This window comes from Colobus angolensis, unplaced genomic scaffold (genome assembly GCF_000951035.1).
Source record: "Colobus angolensis palliatus isolate OR3802 unplaced genomic scaffold, Cang.pa_1.0 Scaffold3, whole genome shotgun sequence".
In the NCBI taxonomy this organism is placed as follows: domain Eukaryota; kingdom Metazoa; phylum Chordata; class Mammalia; order Primates; family Cercopithecidae; genus Colobus; species Colobus angolensis.
The window spans coordinates 23,241,291-23,262,031 of NW_012116265.1; the positions used below are offsets into that span (position 1 = coordinate 23,241,291).

General features: G+C 36.2%; 1 protein-coding gene across 2 annotated transcripts in view; it reads right to left on the bottom strand.

Moving 5' to 3' along the window:
• PCNX (pecanex homolog (Drosophila)) overlaps positions 1-20,741 on the bottom strand; it is a 211,816-nt gene that overhangs the window by 81,317 nt on the left and 109,758 nt on the right. For both annotated transcript variants that reach the window (XM_011949638.1, XM_011949639.1), the window contains 6 exons: positions 17,706-17,877; positions 17,075-17,185; positions 15,161-15,252; positions 5,104-5,213; positions 4,600-4,705; positions 2,607-2,699 (listed from right to left, as the gene is read on the bottom strand). In XM_011949638.1, the coding sequence (XP_011805028.1) occupies positions 2,607-2,699; positions 4,600-4,705; positions 5,104-5,213; positions 15,161-15,252; positions 17,075-17,185; positions 17,706-17,877 (684 nt within the window). The remainder of the gene's footprint in view (positions 1-2,606; positions 2,700-4,599; positions 4,706-5,103; positions 5,214-15,160; positions 15,253-17,074; positions 17,186-17,705; positions 17,878-20,741) is intronic.

Genomic DNA, 20,741 nt, shown 5'->3' on the forward strand with positions numbered 1-20,741 from the left:
ATTTGTGGAAGCTAAAAATTAAAACAAATGAACTCATGGAAATAGAAAGTGGAAGGAGGGATGGTTATCAGAGACTGGGAAGGGTAGTAGGGGTGGTGGGGGGAGATAGTGATGGTTAATAGGTACAAAAAGTAGAAGAAAGAATGAGTAAGAGCTAGTACTTGATAGCACAACAGGGTAACTACAGCCAATAATCATTTAATTGTACATTAAAAATAACTAAGAGTAATAACTAGATCATAACACAAAGGACAAATGCTTGAGGGGATGAATACCCCATTTACCATGTGATTACTACACATTGCATGACTGTATCAAAGTATCTCATGTACCCCATAAAAATATACACCCATTCTGAAAAAAATGAAGAATGTCTAGAGGAATAATGGCCAAAATTTTCCAAATTTAATAAAAACTATAGGCCGGGCGCGGTGGCTCAAGCCTGTAATCCCAGCACTTTGGGAGGCCGAGACGGGCGGATCACGAGGTCAGGAGATTGACACCATCCTGGCTAACATGGTGAAACCCCGTCTCTACTAAAAATACAAAAAACTAGCCGGGTGAGGTGGCGGGCGCCTGTAGTCCCAGCTACTTGGGAGGCTGAGGCAGGAGAATGGCGTAAACCCGGGAGGCAGAGCTCGCAGTGAGCTGAGATCCGGCCACTGCACTCCAGCCTGGGCAACAGAGCAAGACTCCGTCTCAAAAAAAAAAAAAAAAACTATAAACCACAGATTCAATAAACCCCAAGCACAAAGACATGAAGAAAACTATGTGAACGTACATCAGAATCAAATTTCTAAAAACTAGTGATAAAAAGATAATCTTCAAGCAGTAGAGAAAAAAGTTATCTACATAGGAATAAATTCGGTCAGAAGCAATAAAAGGGAGAAGACAGTGGAGCAACATCTTCATGTACTAAAAGAGAAAAAACCTGTCATCTTAGAATTTTATACCCAATGAAGTATCTTTCAATACCAATAGTGAAATAAGGACTTATTCAGAGCTACAAAAGCTAAGGAAAGTTGCAGATTTTCACTACAAGAAATGTCCCAGGACAGCAAGAAAGGGGGATTTTAAACTGGAGAGGAAGCTGGGTGCAGTGGCTCATGCCTGTAGTCCTAGCACTTTGGGGCCAAAGCGGGAGGATCACTTGAGCTCAGGAGTTCCAGATCAGCCTGGGAAACATAGTGAGACTTCGTCCCTAAGTAAAAAAGAAATGTCCTAGGAAATCTTTCAAGCAGGAGGAAAAATGACACCAAATGGAAACATGGATAGGCACAAAATAATGCAGGGCACTAAATATGATAATTACATGGCCTACAGATGAAAGAAATAGTCCTTAATGAGCTGTACTTAAGGAACAACACCTAAGAAGCCTTACCCATACCTGAACCTGATTTAGATTATAATGTTCTAGACTTCCAACTGTACTGGAATGAGACTTTTGGGGGATATAGGAGAGGGTATATGCACTTTGCATTTAGAAGGGATGTGGATCATGGTGGTCTACTGATGGACTGTGGTAGTCAGCTTCTGAAATGGTTCCCATGATCCTTGCCTCTCGCTTTTATACTTGAGTATATTCTCTTCTCACAAGGTACCAAGGTTAGTCTATGTGCACAACAGAATATGGAAGAAACGGTGGCATGTCATTTCCAATACCAGGTTATAAAACAGTACAGCTCCTGTTTTGGGCTTTCTCTCTCAAGGATCACTTGCTCTGGGGGAAACCAGCTGCCATTTTATGAGTACAGTTAGGCAGCCTATGGTGAGGACCACATGGAAGGGAACTGAGGTCTTCAGCCAATAATCAGAAGGAACTGAGGCCTGTAAACAGTGAACCTCAGATGACTGTAGCATCATGAAACATCCGGAGCTAGAATCATCCAGCAAAGCCACTCCCAGATTCATAATCCAGAGAAATCATGAGAAAATAAGTATTTGTTGATAAAAAAACAAATAAGAAGTCATATATTTCAGCACTATGGACAAACATTAAAATCTAATCAGAAATGAGTCCAAACAAAGTTACAGTCATGTGCTGCTTAACAACAGGATACATTATGAGAAATGTGTGGCTAGGGAATGTCATCATCGTGCAAACATCAGAGTGTACTTACACAGACAAGACAGTATAGCCTACTATCACTGAGGCTATGTGGTAGAGCCTATTGCTCTTACGCTACAAAAATGTACAGCATGTTACTGTACTGAATACTGTAGGTGACTGTAACACAATGGCAAATATTTGTGTATCTAAACATACACAGGTTGGGTGCAGTAGCTCACAGCTGTAATTCTAGTACTTTGGGAAACTGAGACAGGAGAATTGCTTGAGCCCAGGAATTTGAGACCAGCGTGGGCAACACAATAAGACTCAGTTTTTACAAACAACAACAACAACAACAAATTATTTAAATTAGCCTGGTGTGGTGGTGCACATCTGTAGTCCTAGCTGCTTGGGAGGCTGAGTGGGAGGATCGCTTGAGCCCGGGGGTTCAAGGTTACAATGAACTGTGATCACAACACTGCACCCCAGCCTGGGTGACTGAGTGAAACCCTGTCTCAAACAAACAAATAAATAGAAGGAGAAAATGATTCCTTACCTGCAATACTGTGAAGACTGTGCTTACATGAATAGCAAAATACAGCACACCAATTACAATGCATACTACCAGGTCAGACTGTAATCGCTCACTCTGGAGGGAAAAAAAGAATTATTAAACAATTACATAAAAATTTTTAAAATCTTTTACCTTTATTCCCAATTGGCACAGTTTAAGAATTAACTTTTTGCCAGGCTAGCTCAGTCAGTATTAAAGAAAAAAAAAAAAGAATTTTTCACTGATACTTTTACACTTCTAGATTCATTCTCTCTCTCTCTTTCTCTCTCTCTAAGATGGAGTGCAGTGGGACAATCTCGGCTCACTGCAACCTCTACCTTCTGGGTTTAAGCGATTCTCCTGCCTCAGTCTCCCAAGCAGCTGGGACTACAAGCACATGCCACCACGCCCCACCATACCCGGGTAATTTTCTGTATTTTTAGTAGAGACAGGGTTTCACCATGTTGGCCAGGCTGATCTCTAACTCCTGACCTCAAGTGACACGCCCATCTTGGCCTCCCAAAGGGCTGGGATTACAGGTGTGAGCCACCACACCTGGCCACACTTCTAGATTTCTTATACATATTAACCACAAAAAAATCTTATTTTCTTCCTCAATTCCCTCATATTTTGGCTTTGACACTGTAATACTAAAGAAATGAACAACTTATCTAATTCTGCATGCCGTATAACATATTGCAATGAAGTCTTTTAGAATGAAGATTTTATTCCCCCATTGGTCTGTAAGTTTTACTTTTACATATGGGGAAAGAAAATAAGGTACCTTAAGGTACTGTAATTTTTCATTTGTTTGTTTTTGAGACAGGGTCTCACTATGTTGCCCTGGCTGGAGTGCCATTCTATTCACAGGTATGGTCATTGCACACTAGAGCTCAGAACCCCTGAGTTGAGGGGATCCTCCAGCCTTAGTCTCCCAAGTAGCTGAACTACAGGCACACACATCACCACTCCTGACCACAGTGTCATTTATACGGGTATATCCCTTTGGATAACTTATATTTTCACTGGTCTTTTGACATGTGAAAACTGTTGTGCTTAAGTCCATTTTACTTATTAGATTTTGGTTCTATCAGTGGTTATAGAAAAATCAGAAACCTCTTGACATCTTTGCTCATCAACTGACCTCTTAGATTTTATGCTTATAAGCCAGATTCAGAACATCCTACTATACTTAACATGAAACATTCTCTGTCCACATGGAAACCGAAGTTAGAAAAAAGTCATTCTAACATCTTGATATAGTTTTGTATTTCTAAAGTTTCTGAAAGAATATGTGAACAGGTCAAGTGCACTGAAAGTAAATGTGTCTAATTCAACATCTATATAAATTCAGTCTTTTGCAAAGGAAAGTGACCTAAAACTGAGAAAAAAGATTTTGTTTTATTCCATAAATAGACATGAATTTACAGAATTCATTTTTCAAATAATTACTAAAGGAATACAAGCAACATTATAATTCACGAAATTAGAAACTTTTAAAAACTACTGCATTTACTTAAATACATTAGTACAGATTATTGTTCTCTCCTTCAGAATACACACACAGTTTTAAGATTGGCCTTGAGAAATAAAACAACCTAAAAGACGAATAAATGACTTACAAAGACCGTTTTTTTCAAAAAGACGAACAATAACAACAAAATGAATCTAATTTGTGTTAATGCTGATCTTTCAGATCCTAGTCTAAATCGAATAGGAATAAAAATTCTATGGCCAATGAAATGACTTAATTTCACCTGACCTAAAAATAAAATGTTTAGTATTCTGTTCTACACACAAACCAAGTCTGAGGAATGAGCATGTCTTACATTTTAATATTTGGAATAAAGACAATCAACAATGTACAACTAATCTTATAAATTATAATTATACATTTTCTCCAATTACTAATGACTTTCAAAAAGTGTTCCTCATATAACATGATCAGCTATCTAAGATTTAAGTCTTTTAGGTGATTCTAAATGTTAAAACTTACAACAGAATTTCTAAGTTTTTCAGGCAGTGGATCTTTTACTTCAGATAGAGGGTCTTCTGGATTTTTCTCTTCCGTTTTTGGAAAAATCTTGGATTGCACTAAAGAGCTTTATGTGAAAAAAAAAAAAAGAAAAAATAATAGAAAATACACAATCTGAAAATCAGTAATTCAAATGGGCAATGAAGTTTATGATAGAAAACCAAATGATTCGAGTATATTTAATCATTACCAAATGAGAAATTCTAAAATGTTTAGGATACCATAAATAAACATACAGTGAAAATATTTTTATTAAAACATAGTTTCAATAATTGGGAAGGAAAACACTAATATTCCCAGCCAACCTGATTAGAATAACCCAAAGTTAATATATTTTGAAACTTATTATAGATTAGGCCAAAGCACTTTGGAAGGGCATTGGAAAAAAGAGATCTTGAAAGTTATTTGAAAAAAACACCAACTTACTTAAATTTCTTTAGTTCAGTAACAATTGAGTTCACTTACAAAAGTACAGATGGATCACTGCTTTGTCGGCTGAGATGGTAAGACACTGCCACTAATAAACCACAAAAAATGGAGAAAAGTACTGGAATATGCTGGCCGTCCCAAGAATCCTGTAGAAAAATGAATTTAACAGAATAATATGCTTCTAATTTACAATATTTCACATAATCCTTTTGTGTCAGTATTTTGGAAAAAGACAACAAACTTAAATTCAACAAAAGTTTTTAGCCATGTTATTAATTGCATTTTATTCCAGAAAAATTTAGATTACTTTCTGATGAGCTAGAATCTGGCCACTAGATGTCTTTGGTACTAAAGCTACAGATTTTTTTGGGGGGGAGGGCACTAATGCTCTACTCATATATATGAGGAATAATTTGCTTTTGATGCATGTGGCTATCAATTCTTTCACATTTTAAATGCTATTAAGTTTGTAGTAAACTGTGTTCCTTTTGGAAGAATAAGGTATCTTGGTATAGTAAATTTCATATACAATAATAGAGTAGGAAAAGACAACACATGATACATTAGGCAAAAGAAAAGGCTGACATTTGGTGTGTTACTTTCTTGATGCCTTTGCCCATGTAATAAACTACTATGTCCCCCACAGCACTGAGCAGGCATTCAGTAACTGTTTTCTGAATGAATGACTGCATATACCCAGAAGGAAATACTACAAAGGCTATCTTCCAAGGCCAACCACAGATGTGGTCACTCCATGTGAGCTCTGCTCATTGTAGCATCTCTGGAGTCTATCAGCATGACACCTGGCAGAGAGTGGGCAATACGCTAACTGGAACAGGTTACAGTTCTTAAGTATGTCCTGCGTACGTAGACACTATTCTAATCCTTCATTGTTCTCTGGAGATTCGGAAAGGAAACATGGTAGGAGTGGGGACCCAAATGGCAGTGTTTAATACAACTTGCCTTTTTCCCACTTAAAAGCAGACTTGGGAATTGTTTCACATCATAACACAGACTTTTTTTTGTAATGGCTACATCAAAACCTTATCATCATATTGAACACTGTGTAGAGCTGCATCCTTAGATCTTTATTTCCCAAATAATTTTTACAGTAACCTCGAAAATATATACTATTACCCCCAATTTATAGATGAGAAAACTAAGGCACAGAAGAGAGTTTAAGTAATTTGTCCAGTTAAGCAGTAGAGCCAGAAAGTGAACTCTTGATATGTTTGAATATACTGAAAAGAAAGTTAAACAATATCTTAAGAGCTTGAGAATGAAAGGGAGATAAATACACACAAAAGCAAAGTATAGCAGAAAACAAAAGATATGAAGGAAGAGCATTTACACAGTGATAATAAAGTAAACACATCAGGTATACAAGGGAGACAAGAGAGGCTACATGTGCAGTGCAAGCTGGGGTGACAGAAAGTAAGTCAAGCCTCTGGGAGACCCTCTCTTGAGCAACCCACTTTCTCAGCATGAGAAAACTCTCTCTCTCTTCTTCGTCTACTAATCTTTCCACTCCAAAACCCACTCCTTGTGTGTGTCCGTGTCTTGAATTCTTTCTTGACGCGAGACAATGAACCACAGTGCCTAGAAAGAGCCATGAAGTCTGCCTTTGAGGAGTTCCGCCTGTGGTACCAGTTTGCTCTGTCCCTGATGGCTGCTGGATAATCTGCTCGTGCTGTGAAGCTGCTGAAAGAGTGAATCCACCTGAAGCCAGACGATGTCACCACCCCTCTCCTCACTGCCAAGCTATGCATGGGCTCCCTGCACTGGTTGGAAGAGGCTGAAAAGTTTCCCAAAAGTGTCATTGATGTGAGAGAGAAAACATCAGAGTTCAAGGCCAAAGGCCACTTAGCTCTGGGGCTCATGTACAGACATGCGCAGGACCTGCTGACGGTGAGAGACGTCCTACCCACAGAGCTGTTGAGCTGCAGAGCTGGGCTGCCTAAGTCTACACTGCAGGATTACCACAGTCCCCTTCTGTCTCAGGAGGTGGTTGAAGTTGGGGCATTCTTGTGTGCTGTCCTGTGGAGCCCTAGGTGCTGCTGTCCTCTTTGTTTGGTCTGATGGGAGAATGGGAGGGCAGGCAGAAAGGTCCTGTGCCAGGGCTTCTGGACCTTGTTTTCAGGTGCATTATGCTGTTGGTGCACTGGGCACCTCGCTGGGCTTTGAGGGATGACTAGCCCACTCAGCCTTGCACCTGTACCTGTCCCAGCACTTGGACCCCAGGCCAAGGGATGTTGGATTTGACATATAAGAACATAGACGAGTCATGGACAGACACTTCCAAGGAGCTTCCCTTGACTGGTCAGGAAATGTCCCTTCTCCATTGGCACATTTTAATTCACAGATATGTACATGTGCAGTGTAGCAGCTCACCAGACACCCAGGGCTATTGGGTACAGTGATTTTGGATGTGCTTAAGAGTTCTGGTAGAAGGGCTTCTGGCTAAGAAAAAAGTCTTGTATACTTCGTGAAGTTTTCAGTGATGTTTGCAGAAAGTTTAAATTAACAACCTTTCTCTGAACTATCACTGCTCTTTAATTATGTTGTTAAATATAACACAAATGTAAAAAAAAGAAATCTCAGAAACAAATGGATAACTTAATGAATTTGAATTAGTATAAGGTAAAATATTCTTATAACCATCACCTTGCTCAGGACCTCATATGACGATGAGGGAAGGAATATGGGAGACAAAAGCCGTAAATTCCTGGACATAAGCAGGGAATTTGGATTTGAGCTACTTAATGGCCAAGGGAAATTTTAAAAATAACACTGGTTATATGGGGAAAAAACAAAAAGCCAAAACCGAAATGCATTCTAGATTTCTTAGGAAAACAAACAAGAATTGGCTGTCATCAAGATTTAAAAGAAACATCTTGACTGAGTCTTTACAGAAGGGACACTAAACAAAGCATTGAAGGACATCAGCATGACAGCCCCATGATAAATGGACCGCCGTTTTCTTACACACACTCTTGGAAGATGCCTCCGTGCAAATGACAGGCATAATACTGAAAGGAAACACGGGCAAGGAAACCCTAGAGGCGGTCAGACAGCCTGGTCCAAACATGCAGCTCTCAGATGGTTTAACCTAATCTAGGGATGTAAACTAGAATACTCTGAGGAATAAATGGAACACATGCATTCTAAACCAGCTTCTAAAAAAAAAAGAAAGTAAGTCAAGCCTCCCACTTTCATAAAAGGCAGTCCACAGGTTCTGCTGAAGATGTCAGAAAATACAAGAAGCAGAAATGAAAGGTAGATCTATGGAGGTAAATGCCAAAAAGAATCAGTTAAAAATAGTAAGTCTGAGGAAGGTAAAATGGGTTAGGAGATTGCTCTTCTTGCTATAAGTCTTGTAAAACTATTTGACACTGTGATATATGAATGTACAACTTTGATAAAAAATTAAAACTAAAAAAAAAAAAAAAGATGTCCAGCACAGCCACTTTGGAAAACTGTTAATTCCATTTCTAGGTATTTACTCAAGAGAAATGAATACACATGTCCACAAAAAGACTCGCACAAGGATGTTCACAGCAGGCTTATTCATAACATTCCTCAACTAGAAACATCTCAAATGAGCATCTCTAAGACAGTAGGTAAACTGTGATATAGTCATACAATGTGGGCAAGACAGAATTAAAACTAAATGGAATACTTATCTACAATAAAAAGAAACAAGCTCCTGATACACACAACTTGGATGAATCTCAACAGTATCACATTGAACAATTAAGTCAGATATGAAAGAATACATATGGTACGATTTCATTTATATGAAGTTCAAGAACTGCAAACCTAGTGTATAGTGAAAGAAATGACAACAATGAGGATTAGGAGAGACAGGACGAAATATAAGGAAATTTTCTGAGGTAATGCAACTATTTTATATCTTGATAAGAGTATAGATTACACAGGTGTATGCATTTGTCAAAACTTATCAGATTGTGTACCTCAGATATTTGGATTTCACTATACGTCAATTTGGCCTCAACTAAAACGAGTATTTAAGAAAAAAAAAACAACAAAAGATGCCCATCTTTATTTGTCAAATACTTGACACTACTTACTACTCTCAGACAAAAGAAGAACATTCTTAAGTTTATCTCAAAATGACTTGTTCATTTTATTTAGATTAAAAATTCAGAAATATGTATTGAAAGCAATTCATGAACACCTCCTGTTGTCTGTCTCCCTGCTAATTCGTATGTTGAAATCTCAATCCCCTGTGTGATGGTACTAGGAGGTTGCACCTTTGGGAGGTCATGAGGTCCTGATGGTAGAGCCCTCATGACCAGGATCACTGTCTGTAGAAAAGGAACCCCAGAGGGCAAGTCCTGTTTCTGCCACTGAGGATATAATAAGTTAGTGTCTGCAACTGGGAAGAAAGACCTCACCAGAACCTGACCATCCAGTACCCTGATCTCAGACTTCCAAGCCCCAGAACTGTGAGTAATAAATTTCTATTGTTTATAAGCCACCTCGTCTATGGTACTTTGTTAAAGCAGCCTAAAGTGAGACACATCCTTAACTTAAAAATTATATGTAAACAGACAGATAGTTAACTACTACCTCTATTGAATCACTAACTAGTAAGAATCAAAAGCAAACTAAAACCTAGATGCCTTTAAGTTTTTAATGGATTCTGATTCAGAAGTGAGAGAAAGGACATAAACTATGAAAAACAAAACTGCCCAGGGAAATTGGCCTAGGTCAAAAGGTAGATCTGCTTCACCCACTGTAGTAGACCTTGACTTCCTTCAAGGTCTAAATGTTTTTATTTCATTACATAACGGCCTAAATATCTAAAAAATATGAAAACATCAAGAACATTTAAACTTTATTAATAGGATGTACTAGGATGGTTTTAAAGAAAAATTTTTAGCTTTTAATGAACTATGCATCATACTAAAACATTTAAGAAAAAAAGAGTAAATACAAGGAAAGCAGATGTCACATAGATGTAAAAGCCTGTATTTGTGAACAGATTAAAAATAAATAAATTATTCCTAAAGGCATGCAATAAAGTCTCCAAATAACTCTATCCAGAAGTAACCACTGTTTTCAAATTCTTGTATATTCTTCCATTATTATTTTATGTAACTACAAACTTTCATGTGGGCTTTTAAAAAAGCACAAAGGAAACACTGACTTCTTTTTTTTTTTTTTTTTGGCCTATTACTCTCCCTTAAAAAAAAAATAGTATGTCTTAAAGATCACTTCACATTAGCATGTAAAAATGTATTTTATTCTTTTTCATGATCAGTCACAAATGACAGATATTAGGTTATTACCAGCTTCTGCTGTTACAAAAACTGCTTTAATGAAATCCTTGTACAGGCATACCTCGGAGACATTGTTGGTCCAGGTCACCTCAATAAAGGAAGCTGTAGTAAAATGAGTAACACAAAATTTTTGGTTTCCCAAAAGTTATGGTTACACTATATTGTAGTCTAATAAATGTGCAATAATGTTGTGTCTTAGAAAAAAATGCGCATACCTTAATTTTAACATTAATACTTTAATGTTAAAAAATGCTAAGGATCATCTGAGCCTTCAGTGAGGTGTAATCTTTCTACTTGTAGAGGGTCTTGCCTCGATGTTGATGGATGCTGACTGTTCAGTGTGGTAATTATTGAAGGCTTGGGTGGCTGTGGCAATTTCTTAAAATAAGACAATAATGAAGTGTGCTGCATTGATTGACTCTGTTTCATGAAAAATTCCTCTGTAGCATGCGATGCTGTTTAATAGCATTTTACCCACAGTAATGATTTCTTTCAAAATTGGAGTCAACCCTCTAAAATCCTGCTGCTGATTTATCAGCTAAATTTATGTACTATTCTAAATCCTTTGTTGTCATTTTAACAATGTTCAAAGCATCTTCACCAGGAGTCAATTCCATCTTAAGAAACCCCTTTCTTTGTTCATCCATAAGAAGCAACTTCTCATCCGTTCTAGTTTTACGTGATTTCGGTAATTCACTCCTATATATTCAAGTTACACTTCTAATTCTCATTCTCTTGCTATTTCTATCACATCTGCAGTTACTTCCTCCACTTAAGTATTGAATCCCTTAAAGTCATCCACAAAGTTTGGAAACAACTTCTTCCAAACTTGTGTTAATATTGATATTTTGATCTCTTCCCATTAATCCTGAATATTCATAATGGCTTCTAGAATGGTGAATCTTTTCTAGACGGTTCTCAATTTACTTTGCCCAGATTCATCAGAAGAATTACCATCTATGACAGACACAGGCCTTACAAAATGTATTTCTTAAATAGACTTGTTAGTTGAAATTACTTCTTACTGCACAGGCTACAAAATGCCCGTTTGTGTTAGCAAGCATGAAAACAACATGAATCTCCTGTACACCTTCATCAGAGCTCTCAAGTGATGAGCTGCATTGTCAATGAACAGGAATATTTTGAAAGGAATCTCTCCTATGAGCAGTAGGTCTCAACAGTACACTTAAAATATTCAGCAAACCATGCTATTAAGAGATGTGCTGTCATCTAGGCTTTGTTCCATTTACAGAGCAGGCAGAATACATTTAAGGGCCCTGTGATTTTCAGAATGGCAAATGAGCACTGGCTTCAGCTTACAGTCACCAGTTGCATTAGTCCCTAATAAGAGAGTAGGCCTGTCCTTTGAAGCTTTGAAACCAGGCATTAACTTCTTCTCTCTAGCTGTGAAAGTTCTAGATAGCATCTTCTTCCAATACAAGGCTGTCTACATTGAAAATCTGTTGTTACTGTAGCCACTTTCATCAATGATCTTAGCTAGATCTAATGGGTAACCTGCTGCAACTTCCATATCAGTACTGCTGCTTCACCTTGTACTTTTATGTTATGGAGACGGCTTCCTTCCTTAAACCTCATGAATCAATTTCGGCTGGCTTCCAACTTTTCTTCTGCAGCTTCCCCACCTCACTCAGCCTTCAGAGAATAGAAGTGTTAGGGCCTTGCTCTGGATTAGGTTTTGGCTTAAGGGAATGCTGTGATTGGTTTGATCTTCTATCCAGAGACCACTAAAACTTTCTCTGTATCGGCCATAATTATGGCTGTTTCTCTCTTCTTATCATTTCCTGGAGTAGCACTTTTAATTTCCTTCAAGAACTTTTTGTTTGCATTCACACCTTGGCTAACTGTTTGGCACAAGAGGCCTCGATTTAGGCCTTTCTCAGCTTTCAATATGCCTTACTCACTAAGCTTAATCATTCCTAGCTTCTGATTTAAAGTGAGAGCTATGCGACCATTCCTTTTGCCTTGTGAACACTTAGAGGCCATTGTGGGGTTATTGATTAGCCTAATTTCAACATGGCTGTGTCTCACAGAATAGGGAGACCCAAAGTGACGGAGAGAGATGAGGGAATGACCAGTCAGCAGAGCAGTCAGAATACACACCATGTTGATCTGTTAAAGTTCACCATCTTCTATGGATGCTGTTAATGGCACTCCAAAAACAATTACAATGGTATCAGACATAACTCATCACCATAACAGAAAATAATAACAATAAAAATTTTAAACATTGCAAGAATTACCAAAATGTGACACAGAGACACAAAGTGAGCACATGCTGTTAGGAAAATGGCACCATTAGACTTGCTTCACACAGGGTTGCCACAAGCATTCCTTTTGTAAAAAAACACACTATCTGTGAAACATAATAAAGTAAAGCACAATAAAATGAAGTATGCTTGTACATAATCTCTGCTCGTGCATAACAAATATGTCTATAGATTTATCACACTACAATGAGTGATATTTAAAACTAAAATTGTCTAATGCAAAAGTGATGGCCCAGAAAGAAGAAAAAAACTTTACCTTCCTGCCTGCCTTAGGATGCAGGAATCTACCTGGCAGCTTTTTAACTGCTGCCATTCTGCTGTATAATTATAGGTGAATAGGCCTTTCTAAACGAGGCTAGAAAATTTACCGCACTTACTAACTTCTGTGACTACAATTTCCAAATAACGATTCATTTTCCAAACCCTGATTCAAAACACAAATCTACAACGAGCTAGGACGGTTCACAGGTGGCACATGTGGGAGAACCCTGGATTTGGACCTTGTTGCCTCCAGTTCTCTCCTGGGCTTAGCTCTATCAATTATCTCCCATCCACTAGATTTCCCTTCCTTACCTTTTAGAGCAATTAAGTCTCAGATCTTTTTTAAAAACAAAAACCAGAAAACAACCCCCATTATGTGTGCAAGCTTTCCAACTGCACTCTAGAAAGAGTAGAATATATTTCTTTAATATATATTCAAACCTACTTATATTAATCTGGCTTTCTTAATCCAAAACACCAATATCCTATAACTGCCAAATTCAATAAAAACTTTTTCAGACTCTTACTGCCTCTGAAATTTCCTTTGTGTGATTTTATTGTAACCAACACTTAAATACTGGTATTTCCCATAGTCTTTCCTCATCCATTTTCTCTTGTCAATCCACATTAAGAGTCTTTTTCTTACATTTTATTCAATTTTATGGATGACTTCTAAATCCATTAATCATGACATCAAACCTCTGTACACGTAACTAGCTACTATGTATCTCTGGATACCCCATTAATATCAACAAATCAAGGGTTCCAACGTAAACAATCACCTTCCTTCCAACGTAAACAATCACCTTCCTTCCAACATAAACAATCACCTTCCTCAACAAAAGCCAAGGTTTCCAATCTTGTGCATTAGCACCATATCTAACCAGCTGTTCAAGTCAGCACCCAGAATCATCCTGGATCCTCTTCTGGTTCATATCTCTTTATCCAGACAGTCCACAAATATATTCATGAAATCTAATTTTAGTTAAGTACCTCATAATTTCAAGATTAAAGTGGAACAGTCTCCTTTGATCCCTCCTGCTTAGACTTCGATCTTCACAATGGAGAAAAGTAACCTTTCTAAAATGCAACTCCAATCATTTCCTTTCACTGCCTCAAATACATTCATGGTTTTGCATCTTTACCCCAACACATTCAGGATAAAAGCTATTTCATGATCCAGCCTTTGCTTACCTTTCTAGCCTTAGAGGAATGACCTTAGATGTCATCTTTCCTCATGTACCCAAACCTCCAGAAATTCCAAATCATTTGCCATTTCCTCTACACAACACATTTTCTTTACAAGCCCATGGGTCTTCATCTCTTGTTTCAATTAGCTAATGCCTATTTGATCTTCAAAATCTGGTTATATCACCTTCCTGGAAAATTGTCTTTAATCTCTTTTGGCAGAATAAAGTAGTCTTAATTTGTATACCCACAGAACTGTTTTCATAACCTTTGTTATGCTGTATTGAACATGTTGGTTGACTTGTTAATCACAGCTAAGCTACAAGTTCCTTCAAAGCAGAAAACGGTTTAGCATAGCACCTGGTACACATAAATGCTCTACAAATGCTACTTAAATGAGGCAAGGAAGGATCTGTGAGTCACTTGTCATAGTCCTTTCAAACCTAACATTCTGATTGTCTTGCACTAGTTGCCAAACAAAAAACGAAAACAACCCACAAGTATGCGTGAGGAGCTGAAAGTTGTCTACAAAAATGTTTAAATTTGTATGTTTACAACTTGTTGACAGTCTTTTAAAGGGAAGTTCATAAGGCTCATCCAGATCTTCTAACTCAATGACATTAAATTTCAGTATATTACTTTTTATTAGCATGTATCTTAAATTACAGTCCTTGAACTTGTTTTTATAAGTTTAAAAAAACTGTGATATGAAAAGTAGTTAAATTCTGAACTAGAATTTTAAAATTGATTTCACATTCTGTAATTACTATGCCTACCCTTATACCAGATGAGCCTAGTTTTCAATAATCTGTTTCTAATATTAACCTGTGACTACTGCAGGAAAAATAATTTTCTTTTAGTAATGGTTAACTATTAAACTGTTTTCAAATACAAAGTAGTTGAGAATGAGAATAATGTTTAACATATGAAGACCACGAAAATTAATGCTAAGTGGCCCCAGGAGAAAAATTCATTATTAGTTGATTTTAAAACAACATTCATATAGAAATACAGCCTTAAAGACAAAACATACTATAATTTATTGCTCACCTTTAAAGCTCCATAACATAATCCATACAATAAGGCTACTGCCACAATGCTACAGATAAAACTGTAAAGTGCTGCAAGCAGGCTTGTAGTGGCTAGACAGAAGAAGAAAAAGGAAAGAAATATTTTATAAAAATATATGAAAAAAATTAAAAGGTCACTGAAAAGCATTTAAAATATTATAATGTCAACTATCATTAAATATCTACTAATCTGAATTTTAAAAATTCAGTTACTTCATTTTGTTCTTTCCAAAAGATTTTGACATGACAGACATTTGCTATCCAGAATCTTTGTTACAAGATAAACTATATTCATCTTGGAAGTAATGAACATTTATATGTAGCAAGAAAAAATTTTATCTATATTATGCTTCAAAAATCTATCTTATATTAACAAAAAATGTGGAAAAATGAAGCTTTCAGAGGCCTGAAAAGGAACTGGAGATGTATTAAGCGTTCACTGAAAAATATTTATCCATGTAAACAGAACCTGTGTTACCCACAAAAGTAAATCTGTATTCCCATGTGTTAATTTTCAGAAAAAAGTGTAGATCTAATTGCTAACAATAACAACAAAATAGATACTTTAGATACTGTAGATCTAATTGCTAACAATAGCAACACAATGAAATAGATAATTACTAATACTCCAGTGGGCGTATTAGTAATAAGGAACAGGGGATGGCTAAGATATCTAGACTTTACTTTTAAAACATGGGTAATAGACTTTAATTTAATAACAATAATCATAAAAGAAATCTACAGAAAAAATTCCTTATGAGTTATCAGAAACCTAATACCTTGCACAAGTTTGTAAATTACAGTATGACAAAAGCCCATTATCATAAATTACCTACACTAAGCCCTCCCCATAGTATTTAGGGTAATATAACACCAGTAATAGTCCCTAAATAATTCAAACTGTCTTCTACCTATTAAGCCATGCTGATTGATGAAACGAGTTCTGTCTTCATTCATACTCATTCAAAAAATTTTCAGAACATTAAAAATTCTCTAGTATGATATACAGCAACACAGAAAAACTCAGTTTCTATTTAAAATTAAAGCCATGATGTCGACTTTTCATCAGCAGAGAGGATTTCAATGCATATGCTTGGAAAATATATGAGGCCTGAAAATGTGAAATGTGTAGAGAAATGAACTATAAAGTTACAGTAATTTCTTTCCCTTTCATTTTCTCTAGTTGCACACTCATCTTTCAGTAAAATTTTAAATGGTTAAACTAAATAATGGTATATTTTAACCATGGTGTATGCTGATATGATTATTTTCAAGTTCTACAAACCATTATCTATACCAGGGTAATATGGGTATGATCTTATTTTTTAAATAAAATATACATATGATATGGAAATAGATTTTCTAAGTATATCAATTCATAGCCACATATTCTACTCAATGAACAGAGATAGTTCTTAAAAGCTTATTTATTAGTAAAATGCTTTTGTTTTGGTGTTACCATTCTAAGGATAAAACAAGGCTCTGAAACCAAATATGAAGACCTACTAAATGTACATACTGGTTTAAAATCCAAATGGAATGCTATGTATCAAACCTCAATCTATTCAGGATAGATGATCTTTTATAAATACCTCTTAAGTACAGATAGGTTCCATGTAAACTCACTATAACTTTTAGTTGCAGACGTTATTTTATCACTTCTTACACATCTGCTTCATTATACCTGGCTCTTTCTCTAAAGTAGCAGACTTGACTATTTTTTTCTATCCACAAATTAATTGCTTCTCAGTCTTCAATTACTTAATGTCTTTTTTTTTTTTTCTAATTTCAAGCCTGAAGTGAAAACTGGAAAAGCATTTTAATGGTCAGTTTATTACTTCATGATCTATAAAGGTAATGCTGTAATCTATAATTTTTATAAAGAAACACTCACCATTACCACCAAAAATATGAATATCCAATTGTTCACAAAGGTACATTACAAATGTATTCACCTGAGGCAGGAGACCAATGAAAAACACTATTGGGAAACAGAGTGTAAACACTACAAAAAGAAAGAAAGGTATATTTAAAAATATTATACTATATCCATTCTTGTGTCTACTGAGAGGTCATCATTCATTTTTTTGTCCACTGAGGGGTCATAATTAATTTTTTTAAATCCCAAATTAACATAAACTACTAGGCAATTTTTAAAAGACAGGATTTTAAATTATACATCTCAACAAAAATTGCTTGGGTAGTAAATAACATCTTTTCAATCATAAACAATACTTTTTAAAGTTATTTCAACCATTTTCACATAATAGAAACCTAAGATAACAAAACCACAAAAATTCTCCATTACACCTACTCCAAGAACAAAAGAATTACTAAAATATTTGCTCATCATTAGCTTTATTCACTCATAATAGTCCTATCACTTTGTTTCTCAGAGCAGATAACAACAGTAAAATAAGCTTATTAAAAACTATTTAAAACTGTATAATTGATATATTTATCAGTAAACTGTTGATATACAAATACATTCATTTTAAGACTGGAGATACTTTAAGATGACTCACCTATAACTAAATCCCTGGCTGATATAAACACCAGTGGATTGGTGAAAGTTATTCCATATAATTTGAACTTGGTTGTAGTCAGGTTTCTGCTACCATAATCCAAGAGCCAAATAAGACCACAACATAAGCAGAAATAAACTGGTCTACTGTAGGCAATGATACGATTATGACCCTGAAAATGAGAAAATGACATTTTTTAAAGTCAGTTTAGTTAATTTTAAGAGTCACAAATAACTACTGAGATCACTGATGGCTTCATTCTAAGGATTCATAATTTTTCCATATGGAAGCCAGATTTCTGACAATCACAGAAAGGATTAACAAATACAGAGAGGAGGAAGAGTAATAGAATGAACTCTTGAGATACTGGACTGAAACAGAAGTATCAGTGTGAAGTTTTTTTGTTATTATTTATTTATTTTGAGACAGGGTCTCACTCTGTCGCCCAGACTGGAATGCAGTGGAGCACTCACAGCTCACTGTAGCCTTGGCTTCCTGAGCTCAAGTGATCCTCCCGCCTCAGCCTTCCAAGTAGCTGGGACTACAGGCACACATCACTGCGCCTGTTTAATTTTTTTAGAGATAGAGTTTCGCCATGTTGCCCAGGCTGGTCTCAAATTCCTGGTCTGAAGTGATCTGCCCACACTGGGCTCCCATGGTCTCATTATTTTTAATATGCATATAGACAGATACAGGAATAGGTTATATATATGTATACACATGTGTGTATATATGTACATACATACATACACCTCCTAGCTTTATCCACTAAGAGGACCTAGATGCAATGAGATTCTAGCAATAATGATTACTAGCAACCAGATCTTACTTTATAAATACCATTACCTACCAAAAAAGGTGGGGGGGCTCCATAGAGAAAAGACTGGTTTCTGGCTACGACAGGGAAAGTATAAGATGACCCTGGAACATATTGTTGTGACAAAAAGGTAGAAAGTACTTAAAGAATGACAGAGATATGTCAGAAGGACACAGAAAGCAGTGTGATGGACTCCCAATGGCTAAATCAGGGACAATGTGAGCATCAAAATAAATACTACTAGTAACATTATAGTCCATTGAATAAAATAATCAATTTATCCACACCAATATATACATACATATATAAGAAAGAGGGGAAAGCTCTTCCTTATAGTATTAATAAAAGGTCAACTAATAAATGTAGAAGGAATGATGGGATGAGAAAAATCACCATTTATCAACCAATAAATAACTGAATCAGGCAAGAAACATCAGTAAATACTAAAACAACTGGATAGAACTTTATGGAGAAGGACACATATACAGTCTCAAGGTATCTCTCCATGAAGTATTTATTTTATTTATTTATTTGAAGTATTTATTATCTGTAAGAGAAAAACAGTAACATTACAGTAGAGTACTGGTTCCTAAGGAAGTAGGAGGGGGTTTTGCTCCCCAGTGCACATATGGGAATCTGGACACATTTCTGTTGTCACAGTTGGGGAAGTGGTGCTACCAGCATCTAGAAGGTAGCACCAGAGAGGATGCCAAACATCCTACAATGCATGGGACAGCATCCCCCACCCTCAAACAAAGAATTAGCTGGCCAAAATGTTAATACTGCAGAGATTTCAGACACCCTGCAGACAATACCCTTAACCAGAAGATCAAACTTAACATCACTAATAACAGGATAAATCAATATGTGCTTCCTAATATGATGTACTTTTGTAGTATTCCTACTTTAAAAAGCATAGCCTTATCAAATCAGAAAGAAACATCATCCGCACTATAAGACAGGGTGAAAAAATAAAACTTAAAAAAAATTTTTTGGCCTGGCGCGGTGGCTCAAGCCTGTAATCCCAGCACTTTGGGAGGCCGAGACGGGCGGATCACAAGGTCAGGAGATCGAGATCATCCTGGCTAACACGGTGAAACCCCGTCTCTACTAAAAAATACAAAAAACTAGCCGGGCACCTGTAGTCCCAGCCACTCGGGAGGCTGAGGCAGGAGAATGGCGTGAACCTGGGAGGCGGAGCTTGCAGTGAGCTGAGATCCGGCCACTGCACTCCAGCCTGGGCGACAGAGTGAGACTCCGTCTCAAAAAAAAAAAAATTTTAAAAGAAAAAACATCAGACTCAAATTGAGGGATGGTCTATAAAATAACTGGCCTATATCCATCAAAAATTTCAATATAATGAAAGATAGCTACCGAAGAATTGCTCCAGATTAAAAGAGATTTAAGAGACCAAACATAATCAGGGACTTTCTTTGCCAGTGAAGCCAATAGGCTAAATCTATTTGAATAAGATCTATATATTAGAAGACAGCAATGTATCAACATTAATATTCTAATTTTAATAATTATCTTGAATTACCATAAAGGAATATCTTTGTTTCTAAGAAACACACACTGAGACATTTAGAGGTAAAGGGGCATCATCTCAGCTAGCACAGAGAAAGCAGAAAAAAAGATCAGAAAGGGATCTTTTTCTGCTAGAAAGGGATTAAGCAAATATCGTAAATGTTAACATATGGATCTGGATGAATGGTATCTGAAATTCTTTGTACTACCCTTGCAACTTTAAGTTTGAAATTAGGTCAAAATAAAAAGTTAAAAAGCAATGTTTCCATATATTATTGCACTTCAAAAATATTCTTGCAAAATAGTAAACATAATCAGTCCAAAAAAAAAAAAAAAACTTGCCTCTGTTTCATTTTGCTCATCCATTCCCATTATTCATTATTCCAGCGAAAGGATTAAAAAAATTATATTCAAGGAAAAAAATCATAAACTATTCTTGAGGTCTGTTTTTGAACTACTGTAAATAGAATATCCTTTGTTCTATTAAAAACTCAGTGTAGATCTAAAATTGGATTCCACTTCACAATAAATAGTGCTAGGCAGATAATATTTTTGTCTAAAGTCACAAAGTGAATAACAAAGTTTTTACTCAATGGCCTTAACACCAGACTCATGTATTACTTCTTTATTCTTGCTCCTAATGGTTACTCAAGTGAAATAATATAAAGTTCTTCCTACCTCAAAATTATATT